We start from the raw sequence: 19,110 nt of genomic DNA on the forward strand, positions 1-19,110 counted from the left end.
CTGCTATATTAGTAACCACGATAAAGAACTTGTTCTCTCACACTATAAAAAAAACCCATCGTATTTGTGTAATAGGAAGAAGTACATTCCATGTTTGACGGGGAGACGCGAGACGTTCCGGTAACAACTAGTTTAATTTTTTTTTCTTCGTACCAATGGTTTAAGTACCAAAAAACATTGTTCGTGTGTCCCGAGACGACCTGTTACCGAAACGATCTGACAACTGACGGAGTCATCTCCCTTGACTAGATTAGATACCACACAGTATTACAAGCACGTTCTGTTCGATTATACTAATAAACGATAATTCAGAAATGTTGTCAATGTGATACTATGTATATAAGGGATTGTCAAATACACAAAAACTACATTAAAACAATGTTTTAATAGATTATCATATTTATTTGCTTTGAAACGACCCCTCGTAGTTCTATGTTAGAACTCTCCAGCGTTAGAAACAATAAAACATCAAAATGGCAGCATCCAGGAAAAGGAACGTGAATCCGGATTTAGCAAAGGAAAGATCTAAGGCAACATTTGATGTTGAGGAATTGACATATGCCCTTTATCTTGGAAAGGAGATGACAGAAAGGAAGCGCTACCTGGGTACGTATGTTAGCATCACAGTCAGACACATGAGCGAAACTTTCAGATTACATTTAGTGAACTTCGAACCTTCGGTTCAGAAGCCTCCTTTCGTACAGGTATTCTCTCGACTCGATGTCGGTTCTGGACCGTTATGTATTTCGGAACGGTCATTTTGTCGAGACACATCAATGCTGACTTGCTTGGCCTCGCAATCGGATAATTTTGGTTGTTGTAACATGTCACACTTCCAGAAATAAAGAAAGAATTAAAACTATTCACCATAAAATTCATTATGAGTAAATATCTCATTGTGTATATTTTCTTATTAAACTTTTTTACATGTCAAACACCATCCCAGATATGATGAAATAACCAATATATCCATCTTTGGATGCTGGCGTCATCTGTCAAGTGAATAAAATTCGATTATAAATTACAGGCCACACTTTCTTGCATTTTTCGGTAACGGAAGTCAAAACGTGCATGTCTTATATTGGAAAAGTAATGGCTTTAAAAATTTCTCTTTTGGTGACTCATATCTTATTTTAGTTAACTAGCGAGTTGTAGACAGAGAGATATTAAAAACTCTATTCAAATAATCTGAGTTATAAAAAAGAAGTTTACAAGGAAATATTTCCCATTTGAAAAAAAAAAAAAAAAAAACCCAAACAATAAAAACTTGAATTTGACCATTTAGAAAAGGTTCACATGTCAACACAGGTATCCACCTTTCTGACACCATTATTTCGTTTCAATTTTTTGTCACCAAAATTCCATTCTCGTTCAAATAATGATTTTTGTAATACATGGGTACCTTTTGGTAACTGTAAACTAACTCAAGTGTCTCTGTAATTTAGTGATGTCATCAGAAATGAAAGTACAGTCACATATCCAATGCACATGCACAATGCTGGTATTTACCCGGTTAGTTTTTATATAAAAATCTGATAGCATGAACACACTTCTATTCATTTATATTGATATATATGTAAGTATAAGTTTGGCAGCAGTCCATTGACTTAGTGTAGCTAGAAAGAAATTATTCTTAAGGCATCTGAAGCTAACGCGCCAAGGATCTAATACAATCTGAGATTATTGTGTTATTCTAGGCAATGCATGATCATGACGCAGTGGGAAGTAAATGAATTCTCTATGAATCAGTTATATATACAGGGTTTTCCATAAGAGCCGGTCGCCAATTTGACCGCCTACTTTGATCATTTGGCCGCCTACACCAATCCAGTTCCGTAATAATGTTCCGTACACGACTACACGTACACGGCAGGCCAGCCTCCTACTTTCACTACACAGCCTACTACTAACAAAATTATGGAAAACCCTGATATATGTAAAAAATGCATCCAACTGAAGCTTTGAAAGCAACATAAGAGGTCTCCTTGGATTAAAGGCAATCTTCTGAGGAAATCTAACAATATAAAAGGATACAGTAAAACTAAAAAGCAGGTCAAAGGTGATATACTTATGACATTGAAATCCAATATATGAAATGCCTACTGGTATTACATAGAAAATATGATCCTATAATAGTCAGATGATGACCAATCAAGAGGCAAGGAAATTCCAAAATATCTTTATACATACATAAAATCACAAGAAAGGCCCTAACATGCCATCCTTGCATAAAAATGGACAATTACATCACAAACCATTAAAAAAGAGCAAACATACTGAATGGTCAATTCCAAAAGGCATTTACACCAAATACTGATACACCAATCCCACACAAAAGGACCAGCCCTCATCCTATAATGGGTAACACATCTCAATAGATGACATTGGAAAAAATATCCACCCACATAACGTCACTTGTCCTGATTGTAAAATCTTCTAGGAATCAAAAGCAGCTGTGGCATCCAAAAGGCATTTACACCAGATACTGATGCACCAATCCCACACAAAAGGACCAGCCCTCACCCTATAATGGGTAACACATCTCAATAGATGACATTGGTAAAAATATTCACCCACATAACGTCACTTGTCCTGATTGTAGGATCTTCAAGGAATCAAAAGCAGCTGTGGCACTAATTCAATATTCTTTTAACACTCATTCATGTCCAGAAAAGTCCCTCGTGATTGGATGCCAGTGTATGCCCTGTGTATAAGAAAGATGATAAACACAATCGTTTCCCATCCCATTTCATTGACTTGCATGTGTTATAAACTCTTAGAACATAACTAGAACACTGCTGTTAGTTGTTGTGATGAAACAGCAACCAGAGGAGTCACTGAGATGGAAAACCTTCCTTCTTTCTTTTCTTTTCTTTCTTTCTTTCTTTTTTTCTTTCTTTCTTTCTTTTTCTTTCTTTCTTTCTTAACAAAAAAACCAACATACATACTAATTGGCATTGACAACAGCAAACTTTATATTACAAACAGAGTATTTCCAAATGAGATCAAGATGATTCCCAGTAATCTTCATGAACACTCTATACCTTGTGTTGTCTGCCAGTTGTCAACATCTTTTATGGGAATTGTGACATTGTGAACAAATCATTGGATTTGAATAAACAGGCTATGCTGCAATGGCAGGTGGAGGGAGGTGAAAAATGTCTTTTATTATCTAGAAATGGAATAATCACAATAGGAAATTCCAAATCATCCCGGTGGAAAGCTGTCCCAGTTGGTTGGGCTGATGTTGATAATGATGATATGTAGGTGATGATGATCTGCTTTCTTTCAGAGGACCTTGCTATCAATGATCCATTCATCAAGGGATGCAAACCCTGGGCATTTTGTTCACGAGAAGAGCAGTATGAAATGGCACTGAAGAAACACATATACATTGCCAAAAGAATCAAGGAGCTTGGACTGACAACTGACTGGGACCAATTCTTTTATACAGAGTATGTATAGGATACTTACTGAAGGGGCTGTGGTTACTCAGGTGTTAAAGCTTTGGCCTTGTAGGCCCACATGAACTCCGTTATAGATCCAAGTGTGTGATTTGATGTTCCCTGCCCTGCATAAAGACAGAGTGGTTTGTAATTCATAGGAAGTTGAGAAATGGGCTGGACTATTACAAACTTGGTTGTGCTCTTGGACAAGACTCTTTTACCGTTATTGCTTTGTATGGTGTGTGATGGGCCTTCGATATGCTGTTCAGTGAGGTTGTTACTTATATAAGGCTTTCTATTAATTCAATTTGATTTTCGATTCTTTAAATAAATATAGTTGCATCAAACCAAGGCAAAGGCGTTGAATACTTTTACTTTGGAAAATGTTTAAAAATCGTTTTGGAACAAATTCTCTGAAAGTGGTACTTCTTGGACGGATCTTTTTCAAATTGCATATGTAGGCTCCTCTTGGTCCCTAGTTGTGCCTGTGAATTTCGGACTGATTAAAAAACCCCAAAATGGCAGGCAGGCAGCCATCTTGGATATTTTTCATGAAGTTTGTTATCGCTTTTTCTTAAAAAGTATGGGATGGATCTCTCTCAAATTTTATGTAGGTTCCCCCTGGTCTCTAGTTGTGTCCATGTAATCTTGGGACTGCTCAGAAAAATACAATGTCTGACAGACAGACATCTTAGATTTTTACTTTGAAAGTTTGTTACTGCTATTTTTTGTTAACTACAGCATAGATCTTTCTGAAATTTCATGTATATGCTTTCTTTGATCTCTAGTTGTGCCTGTTTGATATTGGTAATGATAAGAAAAAACAAAATGGCCCACAAGGGGCTATCTTGGATTTTGACTTCCAAAGTTTGTTATCACTATTTCTTGAGAACTTCTGTATAGATCTTTCTCAAATTTCTTGTTTAGGTTACATTAGGTCCCTTGTTGTGCCTGTTTCAGTTTGGGACTTATCAGGAAAACAAATTGGCCATTAGGCAGCCATCTTGGATTTCACATAGTAAAGATTGTTATTGCTTTTTCTTAAGAAGAACTGAATGGATAACACTGAAATGTCATACATGTTCCCTTTGGTCTCTATGTGTGTCCGTTTGATTATGGGAGTGATCAGAAGAAAATAAATGCCTTCCAGACGGCAATTTTGGATTTGGCAGGTAAAGATTATCATCGCTATTTCTGCAAAGGAATGTTCAAATGTCTTACCATTAAGAGCAAAAACAGAGAAGAGAAAAGAAGGAAAAAGATCCAACTTTCAAAGAGCATAAAAAGATCAAACAATAGTGGGTGCCGAGATCCTTCTTGGATCTCGTTTGGTTTGAAAAAGGAAATTTTAATGGATTTTAGGAACTATGAGAGCAATTTAAAATCATGTTTTTAACAGGACAATATAGCTGCTGTCAATCCCAAGTTGTGATGTCAGATTGTTTTTTTTTATGAATATATAGCTGTATCATGTCATACATCATGATATCATCTGCGTTTTTTTCTTGACAACAGAGCTATGGCGTGTCACGAGAATAGCCCCATTGGTCTCCATAGTAGCATGTTCCTGCCAACCTTGAGAAAACAAGGGTCAGAAGAACAGAAGAAAAAATTCCTACCATTGGCTGAAAATATGACAATTATAGGAACATATGCTCAGACTGAGTTAGGACATGGTATGTATTGTGATTTCAGACTATTTTTGAGTAGCAGACATCACTGTAGAGTCAACATAGCATATACAGACTGTAGTCCATACATTATTAGTATTTACACGGCAATGACACTTTATAAACTAACCAGAGAGATGTGTCATTTATGGGACCATTAATGCCATCCAGCACATAATCATTATGACATCAGTTTTGTGGGTATAGAAAACATGATAGTTCGTCATCCGATACAGTCATATTCCCTTGTAACATATTTCTGGAGACTATGAAAAACACCTTGTTGTTTCCTGAATTCAAAATTTACAGACAGACATACCTGATGGGATAGGTGGGAGTATAAGGTTAGGGGTGGGGGTGTTAGATTAGAGGTGGGGGTGTTACATTTAGGGTGGTGGTGTTAGATCAAGGGTGAGGGGGTTAGATTAAAGATGGGGCTGTTAAATCAAGGTTGGGGTGTTATATTAGCAGGGCTCTCACATCCCATTTTGGGACAGGGGCCCTTCGAATTAGGAAAAATAATGGTGTTTTCCTTAAAATTGGGAGAACTTGGGGTCTAAATTGGGAAAAAAAGATACTATTTTGCATTTGGCCCCAAATCTGGCAAATCAAGAGCCCTGATTAGGGATGGGGTGTTAGGTTAGGGTGGGGTCATTCAATTAGATGTGGGGGTGTTACATTAGGGATGGTGATGTTAGATCACGGGTATTGGGGGGAGGTAAGATAAGATCAGGGTTTTAGATTAGGGGTGGGTATTAGATTAATTGTTGCACTCTTAGGTTAGGAGTAGGGGTGTGAGATAGGGGATTTGGTTGATAGAAAAGTGGTTGGGGTGTTAGATTAGGGCAGGAGATGGGGAGGGGTTAATTAGGGATATGGGTGTTGGATTACGGATATGGGTGATATATTAGGTTGAGGGTGTTAGATTAGAGTTTGGAAGGGGTTAAATGGGGATAGGGAGGGGTTAAATAGGGGTATGGATGATGGATTAAGGATATGAATGATAAATTAGGATGAGGTTTTTCGATTAGGGTTGGGGATGTTAAGATATATGTATATGTGAGCTTGTTTATTTTTAATATTTCTATATATATCTGAGATTGATAGCGTGTAGGTATAGGTACATAATGTAAGATAATTGTATACCCCTTATTTCCCACACAGGTACCTTCATTCGAGGTCTCGAGACCACTGCCACCTATGATCCTAAATCACAAGAATTCATTTTACATTCACCAACTTTAACCTCCATGAAGTACTGGCCTGGAAACTGTGAGTATACAATTGGTTATCCTTTTAATACTCCTAAATTGTAGATTTATGTGAGGGAATTAATATCACTAAAATCAAGTACCCAGGAAATTTTCCAATATTTATCATATCCTTAGAAAATGTATTAAGTGATATGATGTTGTTTACTCTTTAAGGGGGAATTACAAAATTTAATCCTAGCGTAGAAATCCAACAACAACAACAAAAATAAGTAAAAGAATACCATAAATACCTACTAATACTAACATAAATACACACTATGTTAGATATATGATTTTAATCCACATTAGATTCCTTAGATGAAAAGAACTTTTTTGAACATTTAAAAAAAAAATTTTGGATGAAGAATATCATTGACTTCATTTAGAAAAATGGTGAAGTGGACGGTGCAAAATAAAAAAATAAATATTTAAAATGTGTCACATCTGTCTTGAGCTTAGCTCACATTGAAAATTAAAGTCTTAAATATAACTTGATGTCAAAATAACCCATGAAAATAAGAAAAAAAACATCCTTATTTTCTAGATCTTAGCATATACTGTGTATGAGACTGATATCTTTGTAATTTTCTGGTGTGTTTTTTCCATTTCTTTTCAGTGGGTAAAACTGTCAACTTCTGTATCATTATGGCACAACTTTACACTAAAGGGCAATGTCATGGAATCCATACCTTTTTACTACCGCTACGGGACCTTGAGACTCACAAGTCCTTACCAGGTATTTACAGAGATCATGGGTCATTATCAGGTATTTGCAGACATCATGGGTTACTACCTGGTATTTAGGGACATCATGGGTTACTACCAGGTATTAACAGACATCATGGGTCATTTCCAGGTATTTACGAACATCATGGGTCATTTCTAGGTATTTACGAACATCATGGGTCATTTCCAGGTATTTACGAACATCATGGGTCATTTCCAGGTATTTACGAACATCATGGGTCATTTCCAGGTATTTACGAACATCACGGGTCATTTCCAGGTATTTACGAACATCATGGGTCATTTCCAGGTATTTACGAACATCATGGGTCATTTCCAGGTATTTACGAACATCTTGGGACATTTCCAGGTATTTACGAACATCTTGGGTCATTTCCAGGTATTTACGAACATCTTGGGTCATTTCCAGGTATTTACGAACATCTTGGGTCATTTCCAGGTATTTACGAACATCTTGGGTCATTTCCAGGTATTTACGAGCATCATGGGTCATTTCCAGGTATTTACGAACATCATGGGTCATTTCCAGGTTTTTACGAACATCACGGGTCATTTCCAGGTATTTACGAACATCATGGGTCATTTCCAGGTATTTACGAACATCATGGGTCATTTCCAGGTATTTATGATCATCTTGGGTCATTTCCAGGTATTTACGAACATCATGGGTCATTTCCAGGTATTTACGAACATCATGGGTCATTTCCAGGTATTTACGAACATCATGGGTCATTATCACGTATTTACTGAACCACGAGTCATTGCCACATATTTACCGAATCATGAGTCATTTCCAGCTATTTACAAAGTCACAAGTCATTACCATGTACATACAGACTCATTAGCTCCCCAACATTCATTCCAAAAATGTTATAATTATTAATTTTTTTCTGTATCTTTTCATTTTGAAGGAGTTGAACTTGGTGATATTGGACCAAAGTTTGGCTATGGCACAAACGACAATGGCTATCTGCGACTGAGCAACGTACGGATTCCTCTTGATCATATGTTGATGCGATACTCAAAGGTACAGTAGTCCTTTTTATAGATGATAGTTCATAAATCATTGATTAAGTTTACTGTTGGTTATATCATAATACTTTTGGTGGTGGATTATAAATTTAGGTGGAATTAATTCAAACCTGGTTACCATAGTATTATAAAAAATAAAGGCCCAAACAAACAAAAAGTGTTGAAATAGACTGATAACAATTTTTTGCAGTGTTATATATTATAGGCAGTGTTTGTTATGGAGTACTTTATGTGTTCTTGTTTAGGTTCTGAAGGATGGAACTTATGTAAAACCTCCAAACACTCGCCTATCATATGGGTCCATGACTTTGATCCGTGCCATCATTGTTGGTGATTCATCGCGGGGGTTATCACAGGCATGTACGATCGCCCTCAGATATAGTGCTGTCAGACGCCAAACAGAGATCTCCCCAGGGTAAGGATTATCATAATTTTGTCCTTTACGATCATCATTAAATGTTCTGATGTGAGAGAGTGATCTCCCCTGGTAAGGGATATCTCCCTCCTTTCATGTACAATAATCATTCAATATTCTGATGTGAAATAGTGGTCTCCCCTGGTAAGGGTTATCTCCCTCATTTCATGTACAATAATTGTTTAATATTTTGATGCAAGACAGTGATCTCCCCTGTTAGAGTTACCTCCCTCCTTTCATATACGATAATCATTCAATATTCTTATGTGAGAAAGTGATCTCCCCTGGATAAGGGTTATCTCCCTTCTGTCATATATCATCTCCTTTAAATATTTTGATATCAGATAGATATTCCTGGGCAAGACTTATCTCCTCCCTATCATGTACAATCACCATAAGATTCAGTGCCACCCGATGTCAGACAGTGGTCTCCCCTGGGTAAGAATTACCTCCCCCTATCATGAACTCTAATAATTTTGTTATAAAGATATCTTTAAATCACAACTTTGACAGAACATGACTCCCTACTGTGTCCATCATTGTTATTTGAAGTTGACTTCAATATTCATTGACAGGGTGACATTTCATATGATTAAGTATGCATCCTTCATCTATTAGTCATGTGATTTTTGTTTGTTTTTCGTTATTTTTTTTTTCAGTCAGTCAATGATTTCAGGTAAAATTCTGAGATGTTACAATTTCTTGATTTCAGAGGACCAGAGGCACAGATAATAGATTACCAGACACAACAGCACAAGTTATTCCCTCTTTTGGCTACTGCCTATGCCCTTCACTTCACAGGACAAAATGTGTACATGATATATATGCAGGTTACTAGCCAGATAGAGGAAGGGAACCTCGATCAAATAGGGGAGGTAAGGCAAATAATAATGCTACTCGAGGGGAGACAGTTCCTTTAGGAAATGTCCCTACTTTGCTGATTTCCATGATACCTCTATGTTACTGTAATGTAAAGTATTTTGCCTGTCTCTCTGAATCGATACATTTTTTCGAGACAGGCATGTGCTGTTAAAGTGCATTCACAAAACAGTAATTTCACTGTCTTTTCATCAGTAAAGAGCAAGGCCGAGTTGGTTATAATCAAATTTTATCCTTAACTCTGGAAGGGCAAGTAAGCCATTTGTGTAAACTGTGCAAGGGAAGATTAGGTTTATTGTGCATGGTAACCTTGCTAAAGAAGGGAATGTAAATCATACATGGAAACTTGACATGTATAATAAAGGGACAAGAAAATCATGCATTGAAACCTTAGTAAGGAAGGAGAGGTAAGTCAGGAACAGTAACCTTGTTGAGGATAAGGGGAAGTAAGTCATGTATGGAAGCCTTGGTTAAGGTCAGATTGACTGTCAAATGATTTTACATGGTTCTCACTAACAGGTTGACACATTCTAGAACACACAATGACAATATTGCAATTCTTTCTAATTTTCATTTTTTTCAAGTTCATTATTCGAATCTTGAGTATAATTGTTTTTTAAGGTTAAAGCGTTCTATTTTTAGGTCATCTGACCCGTCGTCCGCCGTGCGCCGTGCGTCGTGCGCCGTCCGTAAACTTTTCATTCAAACGACTTCTTCTCAAATACTAGAAGGTCTAGGGGGCTAATACTTGGCACAGAGGATACTGGCATGGAGCTCTACCAAGTTTGTTCAAATGAATGACCTTGACCCACTTTAAAGGTCACAGGGGTCAAATATGTTAAAATCTTTAAACAACTTCTTCTCATTAACCAAAAGGCTCAGAGTGTAGATATTGGGCCTGTGACATGCTGGGATGAAGGACTACCAAGTTTGTTCAAATGAATGACCTTGACCCACTTTCAAGGTCACAGGGGTCAAATATGTTAAAATCTTTAAACAACTTCTTCTCATTAACCAAAAGGCTCAGAGTGTAGATATTGGGCCTGTGACATGCTGGGATGAAGGACTACCAAGTTTGTTCAAATGAATGACCTTGACCCACTTTAAAGGTCACAGGGGTCAAATATGTTAAAATCTTTAAACAACTTCTTCTCAATAACCAAAAGGCTCAGATTGCTGATATTGTGCCTGTGGCATGCTGGGATGAAGGGCTATCAAGTTTGTTTAAATGAATGACCTTGAACAACTTTCAAGGTCACAGGGGTCAAATATGTCAAAATCTTTAAATAACTTCTTCTCAAATACTAGAAGGCCTAGGGGGCTAATACTTGGCCCATATCATGCTGGCATGGAGCCCTACAAAGTTTGTTCAAATGAATGACCTTGGCCCACTTTCAAGGTCACAGGGGTCAAATATGTTAAAATATACAAAGGACTTCATCTCAATAAGCAAAAGTCTATGAGTGCCGATATTAGGTCTGTAGCATGCTGGGAGGAAAGGCTACCAAGTTTATTTAAATGAATGACCTTGAACAACTTTCAAGGTCGCAGGGGTCAAATATGTCAAAATCTTTAAATAACTTCTTCTCAAATACTAGAAGGCCTAGGGGGCTAATACTTGGCCCATAGCATGCTGGCATGGAGCCCTACAAAGTTTGTTCAAATGAATGACCTTGGCCCACTTTCAAGGTCACAGGGGTCAAATATGTTAAAATATACAAAGGACTTCATCTCAATAAGCAAAAGTCTATGAGACCTTGCCGTCAAAATCTTTAAATAACTTCTTCTCAAATACTGAAGGCCTCTGCCCATAGCATGCTGGAGCCCTACAAAGTTTGTTCAAATGAATGACCTTGGCCCACTTTCAAGGTCACAGGGGTCAAATATGTTAAAATATACAAAGGACTTCATCTCAATGCAAAAGTCTATGAGTGCCGATATTGGGTCTGTAGCATGCTGGGAGGAAAGGCTACCTTAAATGAATGACCTTGAACAACTTTCAAGGTCGCAGGGGTCAAATATGTCAAAATCTTTAAATAACTTCTTCTCAAATACTAGAAGGCCTAGGGGGCTAATACTTGGCCCATAGCATGCTGGCATGGAGCCCTACAAAGTTTGTTTAAATGAATGACCTTGGCCCACTTTCAAGGTCACAGGGGTCAAATATGTTAAAATATACAAAGGACTTCATCTCAATAAGCAAAAGTCTATGAGTGCCGATATTGGGTCTGTAGCATGCTGGGAGGAAAGGCTACCAAGTTTATTCAAATGAATGACCTCAACCCACTTTCAAGGTCACAGGGGTCAAATATGTTAAAATCTTTAAACAACTTCTTCTCATTAACCAAAAGGCTCAGAGTGTAGATATTGGGCCTGTGACATGCTGGGATGAAGGACTACCAAGTTTGTTCAAATGAATGACCTTGACCCACTTTAAAGGTCACAGGGGTCAAATATGTTAAAATCTTTAAACAACTTCTTCTCAATAACCAAAAGGCTCAGATTGCTGATATTGTGCCTGTGGCATGCTGGGATTAAGGGCTATCAAGTTTGTTTAAATGAATGACCTTGAACAACTTTCAAGGTCACAGGGGTCAAATATGTCAAAATCTTTAAATAACTTCTTCTCAAATACTAGAAGGCCTAGGGGGCTAATACTTGGCCCATAGCATGCTGGCATGGAGCCCTACAAAGTTTGTTCAAATGAATGACCTTGGCCCACTTTCAAGGTCACAGGGGTCAACTATGTTAAAATATACAAAGGACTTCATCTCAATAAGCAAAAGTATATGAGTGCAGATATTGGGTCTGTAGCATGCTGGGAGGAAAGGCTACCAAGTTTATTCAAATGAATGACCTCAACCCACTTTCAAGGTCACAGGGGTCAAATATGTTAAAATATACAAACGACTTCTTCTCAACAAGCAAAAGTCCATGAGTGCTGATATTGGGCCTGTAAGATGCTTGGAGGAGAGGCTACCAAGTTTGTTCAAATGAATGACCTCAACCCACTTTCTAGGTTTGGCTTGCTTTTTGTCAGATGACCGTTAAGGCCCATGGGCCTCTTGTTAAGATTTCATGAACATTTTTTTCTATTTCTCCTGTAGCTTCATGCCTTATCTGCAGGGCTAAAGGCTTTCTCAACCTGGGAGTGTACCAAAGGGATAGAGGTGTGCCGAATGGCGTGTGGTGGTCATGGTTACTCACATGCCAGTGGTCTTCCAAAGATCTACGTGGACCTGACTCCAGGATGTACTTATGAGGGCGAGAACACTGTCATGATGCTACAGACAGCTCGGTATGGTAATCTGAGAAAAGATGTATTAACGGATTTGCCATTTGGTGAAAACTTGCTATCGGTTGAATTCCTTGTTAGCATGTGATCAAAACCCTTGCCACATTATGTAGACATCTGTCTTATGTAGACGCCATCATTGTTTTTGATATCTGAATACTATTATAGCAGATTGTCAGAAGGTCTTGGATAATTTTTTAGTGTTTAGGCTTAGCATGGTGCGGTATCCATCCCTCATCATTTACCAATAAATGGCTACAAGTCATAAAAAATTCAGTGGACTTTCAAATCCAGCTTGTTATGTAGAGATGAAGGGATTCTGACCTGATTTTGTTTGAAGCATCCTTGGAAGGAGAATATTCAATTTTGTGGCAGAGGGATGGGACCCTATATAGATGTTAACCTTTACAGCTTATCTACTTCAGTTAATATGAAAAGCAATTTTACTCAAAACAAACACAGTGAGCAATACAGGCCCTTTAGGCATGTTGTAAATTATTTAGTTTCTGTTACTTAATGATATTGCAGCATAATTCATAGCTTGATCTGTAGTCTCTTGTTTACGTTTCTAAAATTGTGATTAAAATTTCTTTTTATGTTTTTCCCAAGGTACCTGATGAAATGTTATGCTAAAGTGGAGAGTGGAGAAAAGCTTCCCGGCTTCGTGTCTTACCTCAATACTGACTTATCAGCCAAATCATGCTTAACTGCTGATGTCACGCTCGACTGTTTACTCCAGGCATATGAACACAGAGCCACAAGGTCTGCACTAAACATCATCAAAGGCACTGTTTCATTATCAGAGTTATTGATGCATTTTAGGATTTTCCCAAAAATACTGCAGATGTACATATTTGAGTGGTGCTCTTATTTTAGCGTAGCAATTTTCCCAATAAATATTGCTTACTTTGCAGTTGCTATTTTTTGGAATGATGTTACAGCTTTGGTTGATATTTAAGAAGCACAAAAATTGTGTCAAAAATTAATTACAATAAGACATAAAGACCAAGATTTCTGTGATAATGAGAGTCAAATGAGCTCAAAGTTGGAAAATCTTTGACAGGCAAGGTAATTTATCTTAATTGTTTGATGTTGGACTCCACTACAGGATGGTTCACGTGGCAGCCAAAAACATGAACAGACGTGTAATGGTAGAAGGTCAGAGTCAGCAACAAGCTTGGAACAATACATCACAACAGCTAGTATGGGCATCAAGGGTAAGTTTATTTGGTAATCCTTGCCAACCCCTATCCCTCCCCTCCCCTCCCCTCCCCTCCCTCCCGTATACATTACACAACAGCTAGTAAGGGCATCAAGGGAAAGTTTTATTTGGTAATCCTTACCAACCCCTACCCCTCCCCTCCCCTCCCCTCCCCTACCCCTCCCCTCCGGTATACATTACACAACAGCTAGTAAGAGCATCTAGGATAATTTTTAACTGGTAACCCTTAACCAACCGTCCCAAACCCTTAACACTTCACAATAGCTTTTGTAGGCATCTACGGTAGGTTTTAACCAGTAACCCTTACCCAACCCAACCCAACCTGCTCCTCCCCTCACAGCTAGTATGAGGACATTTAGGATAGACTTAAACATCCTCTCTAACATCTGAATCTACTTCCCAACAGTCACATGTAACGAGGGCATCCTGCATAGGTTTTGGAAACATTTTTTTCTATTTCTAATTTCCAGGCTCACTGCCATACCTATGTCGTCAGGACATTTGTTGACATGGTGACAAGTGGTGTCTATGACAACCAGGTGCAAGAAGTGCTGACCTCTCTCTGTAAACTGTATGCTGTACATGGAATTGTAGAATACCTGGGAGAATTTATACAGGTAAGTTCAAATGTGCTGTGATTGTGATTTTGGTGGTGGGGGGAGTGGGAGGGGATGGGGGGGAATCAAGCTACTTAGCTGTTGACCAAATATTCTGTCACTGAGAAAACCTTTTATTTTCATCCCTTGCAAAATGCATTGGCAGGGGATATTAATTTGGACTCTGTCCGTCATTGCATTTGGGGGCTATAGAAAATTTCAAACCAAGCCTCAAAGTGTTTTTATCCTGTGAAAATGAATGTTACAAAAATTGGTAAGAGTTCCTTTTGAACCCCCCACCCAAAGTGGCTACCAATTTGTTATTATACCTGGTAAATATAATACAAGTGTCTGAAAGGGTTGATTTTAAGACCATGTCCCAATTTTTCTTGGTACCCCTTAAAATAAACCCTTTTAGATACTTATTATAGCCTACTGGTAGTCATTTTGGGTGGGGAGTTCAAAAGGAACTTTTTCCCAAAAATTGTTTATAAGATACTCATGTGAGCAGCACCTTTTAATACACATTTCAATAAGATACAGTAGAGCCAAACACTGAAATAAGCTGCCTTATACCGCTATTTCATACTTCTAGGACTCCTCAATGATGCTATGGGCCATAATTTTAACTTCTACGTCTTTACTTAGTGACACTGTATAATCTGAATACTGAAGTGTTTTTATCTATTGAAATTGTGTGTCATGAAAACTCCGTCTTTTTTAACAATGGCCAATTAAATTTTAAGATAAATCTTATTTTGACAGGACGGGTACTTCAGTACAAAACAGGTGGACATTGTGACAGATAAACTATGGAGTCTAATGCAGGAAATACGTCCAAATGCTGTCGCTCTGGTGGATGCCTTCGACTATCCTGATGCTGTGCTTGACTCATGCCTCGGTCGCTATGATGGCAATGTTTACCAGGCCTTGTACGAGTATGCAAAGTCATCGCCATTAAATCAGAAAGATGTATGTTGAAGATATAAGATTTAAGGTTGAAACACATCATCATTTAAGATATTCACTCCCCACATATGATGTCACTTAAGTTCTACAGGGCCAGGATTCCACAGTGTTGAGAGATGTTAACAACTCAGTGTTAATATTGACCAGGTTTAAAGTTACATTTTATTTACATACTTGACTTTAAAAAAAAAGTATATATCCCAATTTTATTTTCACATAGAAAGAATGAACATTTTCTGTGTACGCCTTGTCTGCAACATAGTGGAAATAAGAGTCTTCATCTGGTTTGATGAAATATCAGACAATTGTTCCAAACTTCAAACTCTTAAGTTCCATTTAAGTATGCAGGTCAAAGGTCAAAGTCACTGAAGCTAAATACAGCAGGTAAAAACCTGTTTTGTCTGCAAGAATCTTAAAAAACTATGGCACTCAAATGATTTTAAAAAGAAATCTAATGCAATTATAGGTCAAAGGTCAAGATCACATTTTGACCTTTCACATATAAAAAAAACAATTGTCTATGCTCTCTCTCTCTCTTCTTCACTGTTTGTCACTAGAACTTATGTGGGCTATCAGTTCACCTTGGAGAGGCGGTGTGTTAGTGGGATACTGTGATTCGCAGGATTGTCTTTTTGCTGCAGACAAAGTCTAGTATTCTATTGCACTTAGTTGAAACATAATTTTTTCTAGCTGGGGGGAAAGTCGGGGAGGGTGTTGTGTTTCTCAGGAAGCTGCGAAATAGACCAGTCTGTGCTGACTTGGAATTGTTCACTGGCAAGACACTTAATCCTTATTACTCTGTACATCATACTATGGGTCCTCTTATGCACTTTAGTGAGATAACAACCAGCTACCACAGGAGACCCCATTTCAAAATCGCCGTAGTTGTTCATAGGGTGATAAACACATCAAACACTCATCCTGCCATTTGATTTCATAACACTTTGGAAGGGCAATTTCATACAGTGTAGGTTTTTCTAACCTCTCTTGGTTTCAAGTTTCATTTCCATAATGTATCTGTAAGGAAATTAGCTGGATGTGTAATCTCCTAAAGTAAGGTAGGGGTATACAGTGTGACGTTAAGGTATTTCTCTAGTCACTGTTGTTTTATAATTACAGGTTCTGGATACTTACGAGAAATATGTGAAGCCGATGAGAGGTGACAACTTTAGTTCTGCTGAACTTTTGAAAATATCCAAACTGTGATACTACGATACTGCGTCAAGTGAAAGATACATGTGCCTTTAGCCAGAGTTTAACGCCAAGAGAACAAATCATAAATAACAGACAGTCAAAACCTCATAAGGAAAGAACTTTCTGTGGACCAGAACCTAGCTGACTCCTTGTTTGAGCACCTCAAACACTGAAAGTCTTGACGTTATTGTGTGTTTTCAAACTGTGACCATGGATGTTGTTGTTGTAGTGATGCGTGTCCATTTGTCCATGTCTATGATTTTGTGTATATATTAAGTCTATTCTTTTATTAATACAGATTTTTATTTGTCTGGGTTTAACAAGCTTGTTGATACATCGTGTACTTTTCTTGGTCCAGGTTTGTATGTGTACATATTTTCATTTTTCACTGTTTTTGTGTTCATATTTCATCACTCCATGTTTGTGTGTCCCTGTTTTTTTTTCATATGTCCATGTTTTAATTTGTCCTTATTTCTTTGTGTCTATGTTTTCATTTCCATATGTTTGTCTGTCCATATTTTCAGATGTCCATGTTTTAATTTGTCCTTATTTCTTTGTGTCTATGTTTTCATTTCCATATGTTTGTCTGTCCATATTTTCAGATGTCCATGTTTTAATTTGTCCTTATTTCTTTGTGTCTATGTTTTCATTTCCATATGTTTGTCTGTCCATATTTTCAGCTGTCCATGTTTTAATTTGTCCTTATTTCTTTGTGTCTATGTTTTCATTTCCATATGTTTGTCTGTCCATATTTTCAGATGTCCATGTTTTAATTTGTCCTTATTTCTTTGTGTCTATGTTTTTGCTTCCATATGTTTGTCTGTCCATATTTCCAGAAGTCCATGTTTTAATTTTCCATATTTTTATGTGTCCGTATTTTTGTTTTTGTCCTTGTTTTTATATGTTCATGCTTGGATGTATTAAAATTTTAATTGAAATGTAATTTAATTGCAAAAAGAACCGCTATATCAACCAATGACTTCTCTACTTATGATATGTTTGAACTAGGTTATGATGTTATATATCTGAAACCTAGTTCTAGGAGCTATGATGGTGTCAACTTATTATATATATTGTATATGTCATTTATATATAATGTCTCTGACTACCGAGGTAGAATCAGAGCTGGTTTGTTGACTGCTATGTGACAGATTGTGCTATGTTCTTGTTAATATGGTAGGAACTGCCCAGTATTTTACTGGCAAGATGAAATAATCACACTTGATGTGGGGAACAGGGGAGATAACTCCAACATAATCATAAGGTTACTTAAATAAAAAAAAAAATGATGACACATCACTACCACGTCAAGTGGAAATGAAGCGGTTGATTTTTGTCTGCTGTGTTCATGATTCTTGCCAATCAAGACTTTTATTTTTAAAAATTCAATGCATTATACTGTTTTTGTTGTGACTTCAACCACAACACAAAGTACAGATTTTAAAACATGTTTTTGTAACATTATCCCCCACATAAAGAAAGACACAATCATATATATTTTTTAATATTGCAAGTTTAATTTATATTTGTTATTTTTTTGTTTTTTAGCCCACCAAATAGATGGTGGGTTATTCAAATCGCCCTGCGTCCGTGGTCCGCGGTCCGTCCGTCCGTAAACAATTCTTGTTACCGCTATTTCTGGAAAAGCACTGTATGGATCTTTCTCAAATTTCATATGCAGGTTCCCCTTGGTCCCTAGTTGTGCATTGTACCTTTTTTGAACTGATTCGCATTCAAGATGGCCGACAGGTGGCCATCTTGGATTTTGGAAGTAAAAGTTTGTTACCGCTATTTCTGAAAAAGTACTAGATGGATCTTTCTCAAATTTCATATGCAGTTTCCCCTTGGTCCCTAGTTGTGCATTGTACCTTTTTTGGACTGATTCGAATTCAAGATGGCCGACAGGTGGCCATCATGGATTTTGGAAGTAAAAGTTTGTTACTGCTATTTCTTGGAAAGTACTGGATGGATCTTTCTCAAATTTCATATGCAGTTTCCCCTTAGTCCCTAGTTGTGCATTGTACCTTTTTTGAACTGATTCGAATTCAAGATGGCCGACAGGTGGCCATCTTGGATTTTGGAAGTAAAAGTTTGTTACCGCTATTTCTTGGAAAGTACTGGATGGATCTTTCTCAAATTTCATATGCAGTTTCCCCTTGGTCCCTAGTTGTGCATTGTACCTTTTTTGGACTGATTCGAATTCAAGATGGCCGACAGGTGGCCATCTTGGATTTTGGAAGTAAAAGTTTGTTACCGCTATTTCTTGGAAAGTACTGGATGGATCTTCCTCAAATTTCATATGCAGTTTCCCCTTGGTCCCTAGTTGTGCATTGTACCTTTTTTGAACTGATTCGAATTCAAGATGGCCGACAGGTGGCCATCTTGGATTTTG

The 19,110-nt window shown here is 37.5% G+C and overlaps 1 protein-coding gene across 1 annotated transcript; it reads left to right on the top strand.

The window, feature by feature from the left end:
* The first annotated feature begins 473 nt into the window (after positions 1-473).
* On the top strand, positions 474-17,157 carry LOC132548304 (peroxisomal acyl-coenzyme A oxidase 1-like). The gene is made up of 14 exons (XM_060212159.1): positions 474-606; positions 3,293-3,455; positions 4,962-5,122; positions 6,281-6,388; positions 6,986-7,105; positions 8,028-8,143; positions 8,394-8,563; positions 9,276-9,438; positions 12,550-12,740; positions 13,347-13,499; positions 13,846-13,954; positions 14,430-14,576; positions 15,321-15,527; positions 16,644-17,157. Exons 1-14 carry the CDS (start codon positions 474-476, stop codon positions 16,728-16,730), a joined length of 2,028 nt encoding a protein of 675 aa, XP_060068142.1. The 3' UTR covers positions 16,731-17,157.
* The last annotated feature ends 1,953 nt before the right edge of the window (positions 17,158-19,110 follow it).

The sequence above is a fragment of the Ylistrum balloti genome, unplaced genomic scaffold, assembly GCF_031769215.1.
Source record: "Ylistrum balloti isolate Yb309-2 unplaced genomic scaffold, AGI_CSIRO_Ybal_v1 Utg370008, whole genome shotgun sequence".
In the NCBI taxonomy this organism is placed as follows: domain Eukaryota; kingdom Metazoa; phylum Mollusca; class Bivalvia; order Pectinida; family Pectinidae; genus Ylistrum; species Ylistrum balloti.

Bases quoted from the DNA above. Each gene is read 5' to 3' on its own strand.
- LOC132548304 (XM_060212159.1), top strand. From the start codon at position 474: ATGGCAGCATCCAGGAAAAGGAACGTGAATCCGGATTTAGCAAAGGAA. The intron at 607-3,292 runs GTACGTATGTTA...GCTTTCTTTCAG, and splicing joins AGAAAGGAAGCGCTACCTGG to AGGACCTTGCTATCAATGAT. The intron at 15,528-16,643 runs GTATGTTGAAGA...TTATAATTACAG, and splicing joins CGCCATTAAATCAGAAAGAT to GTTCTGGATACTTACGAGAA.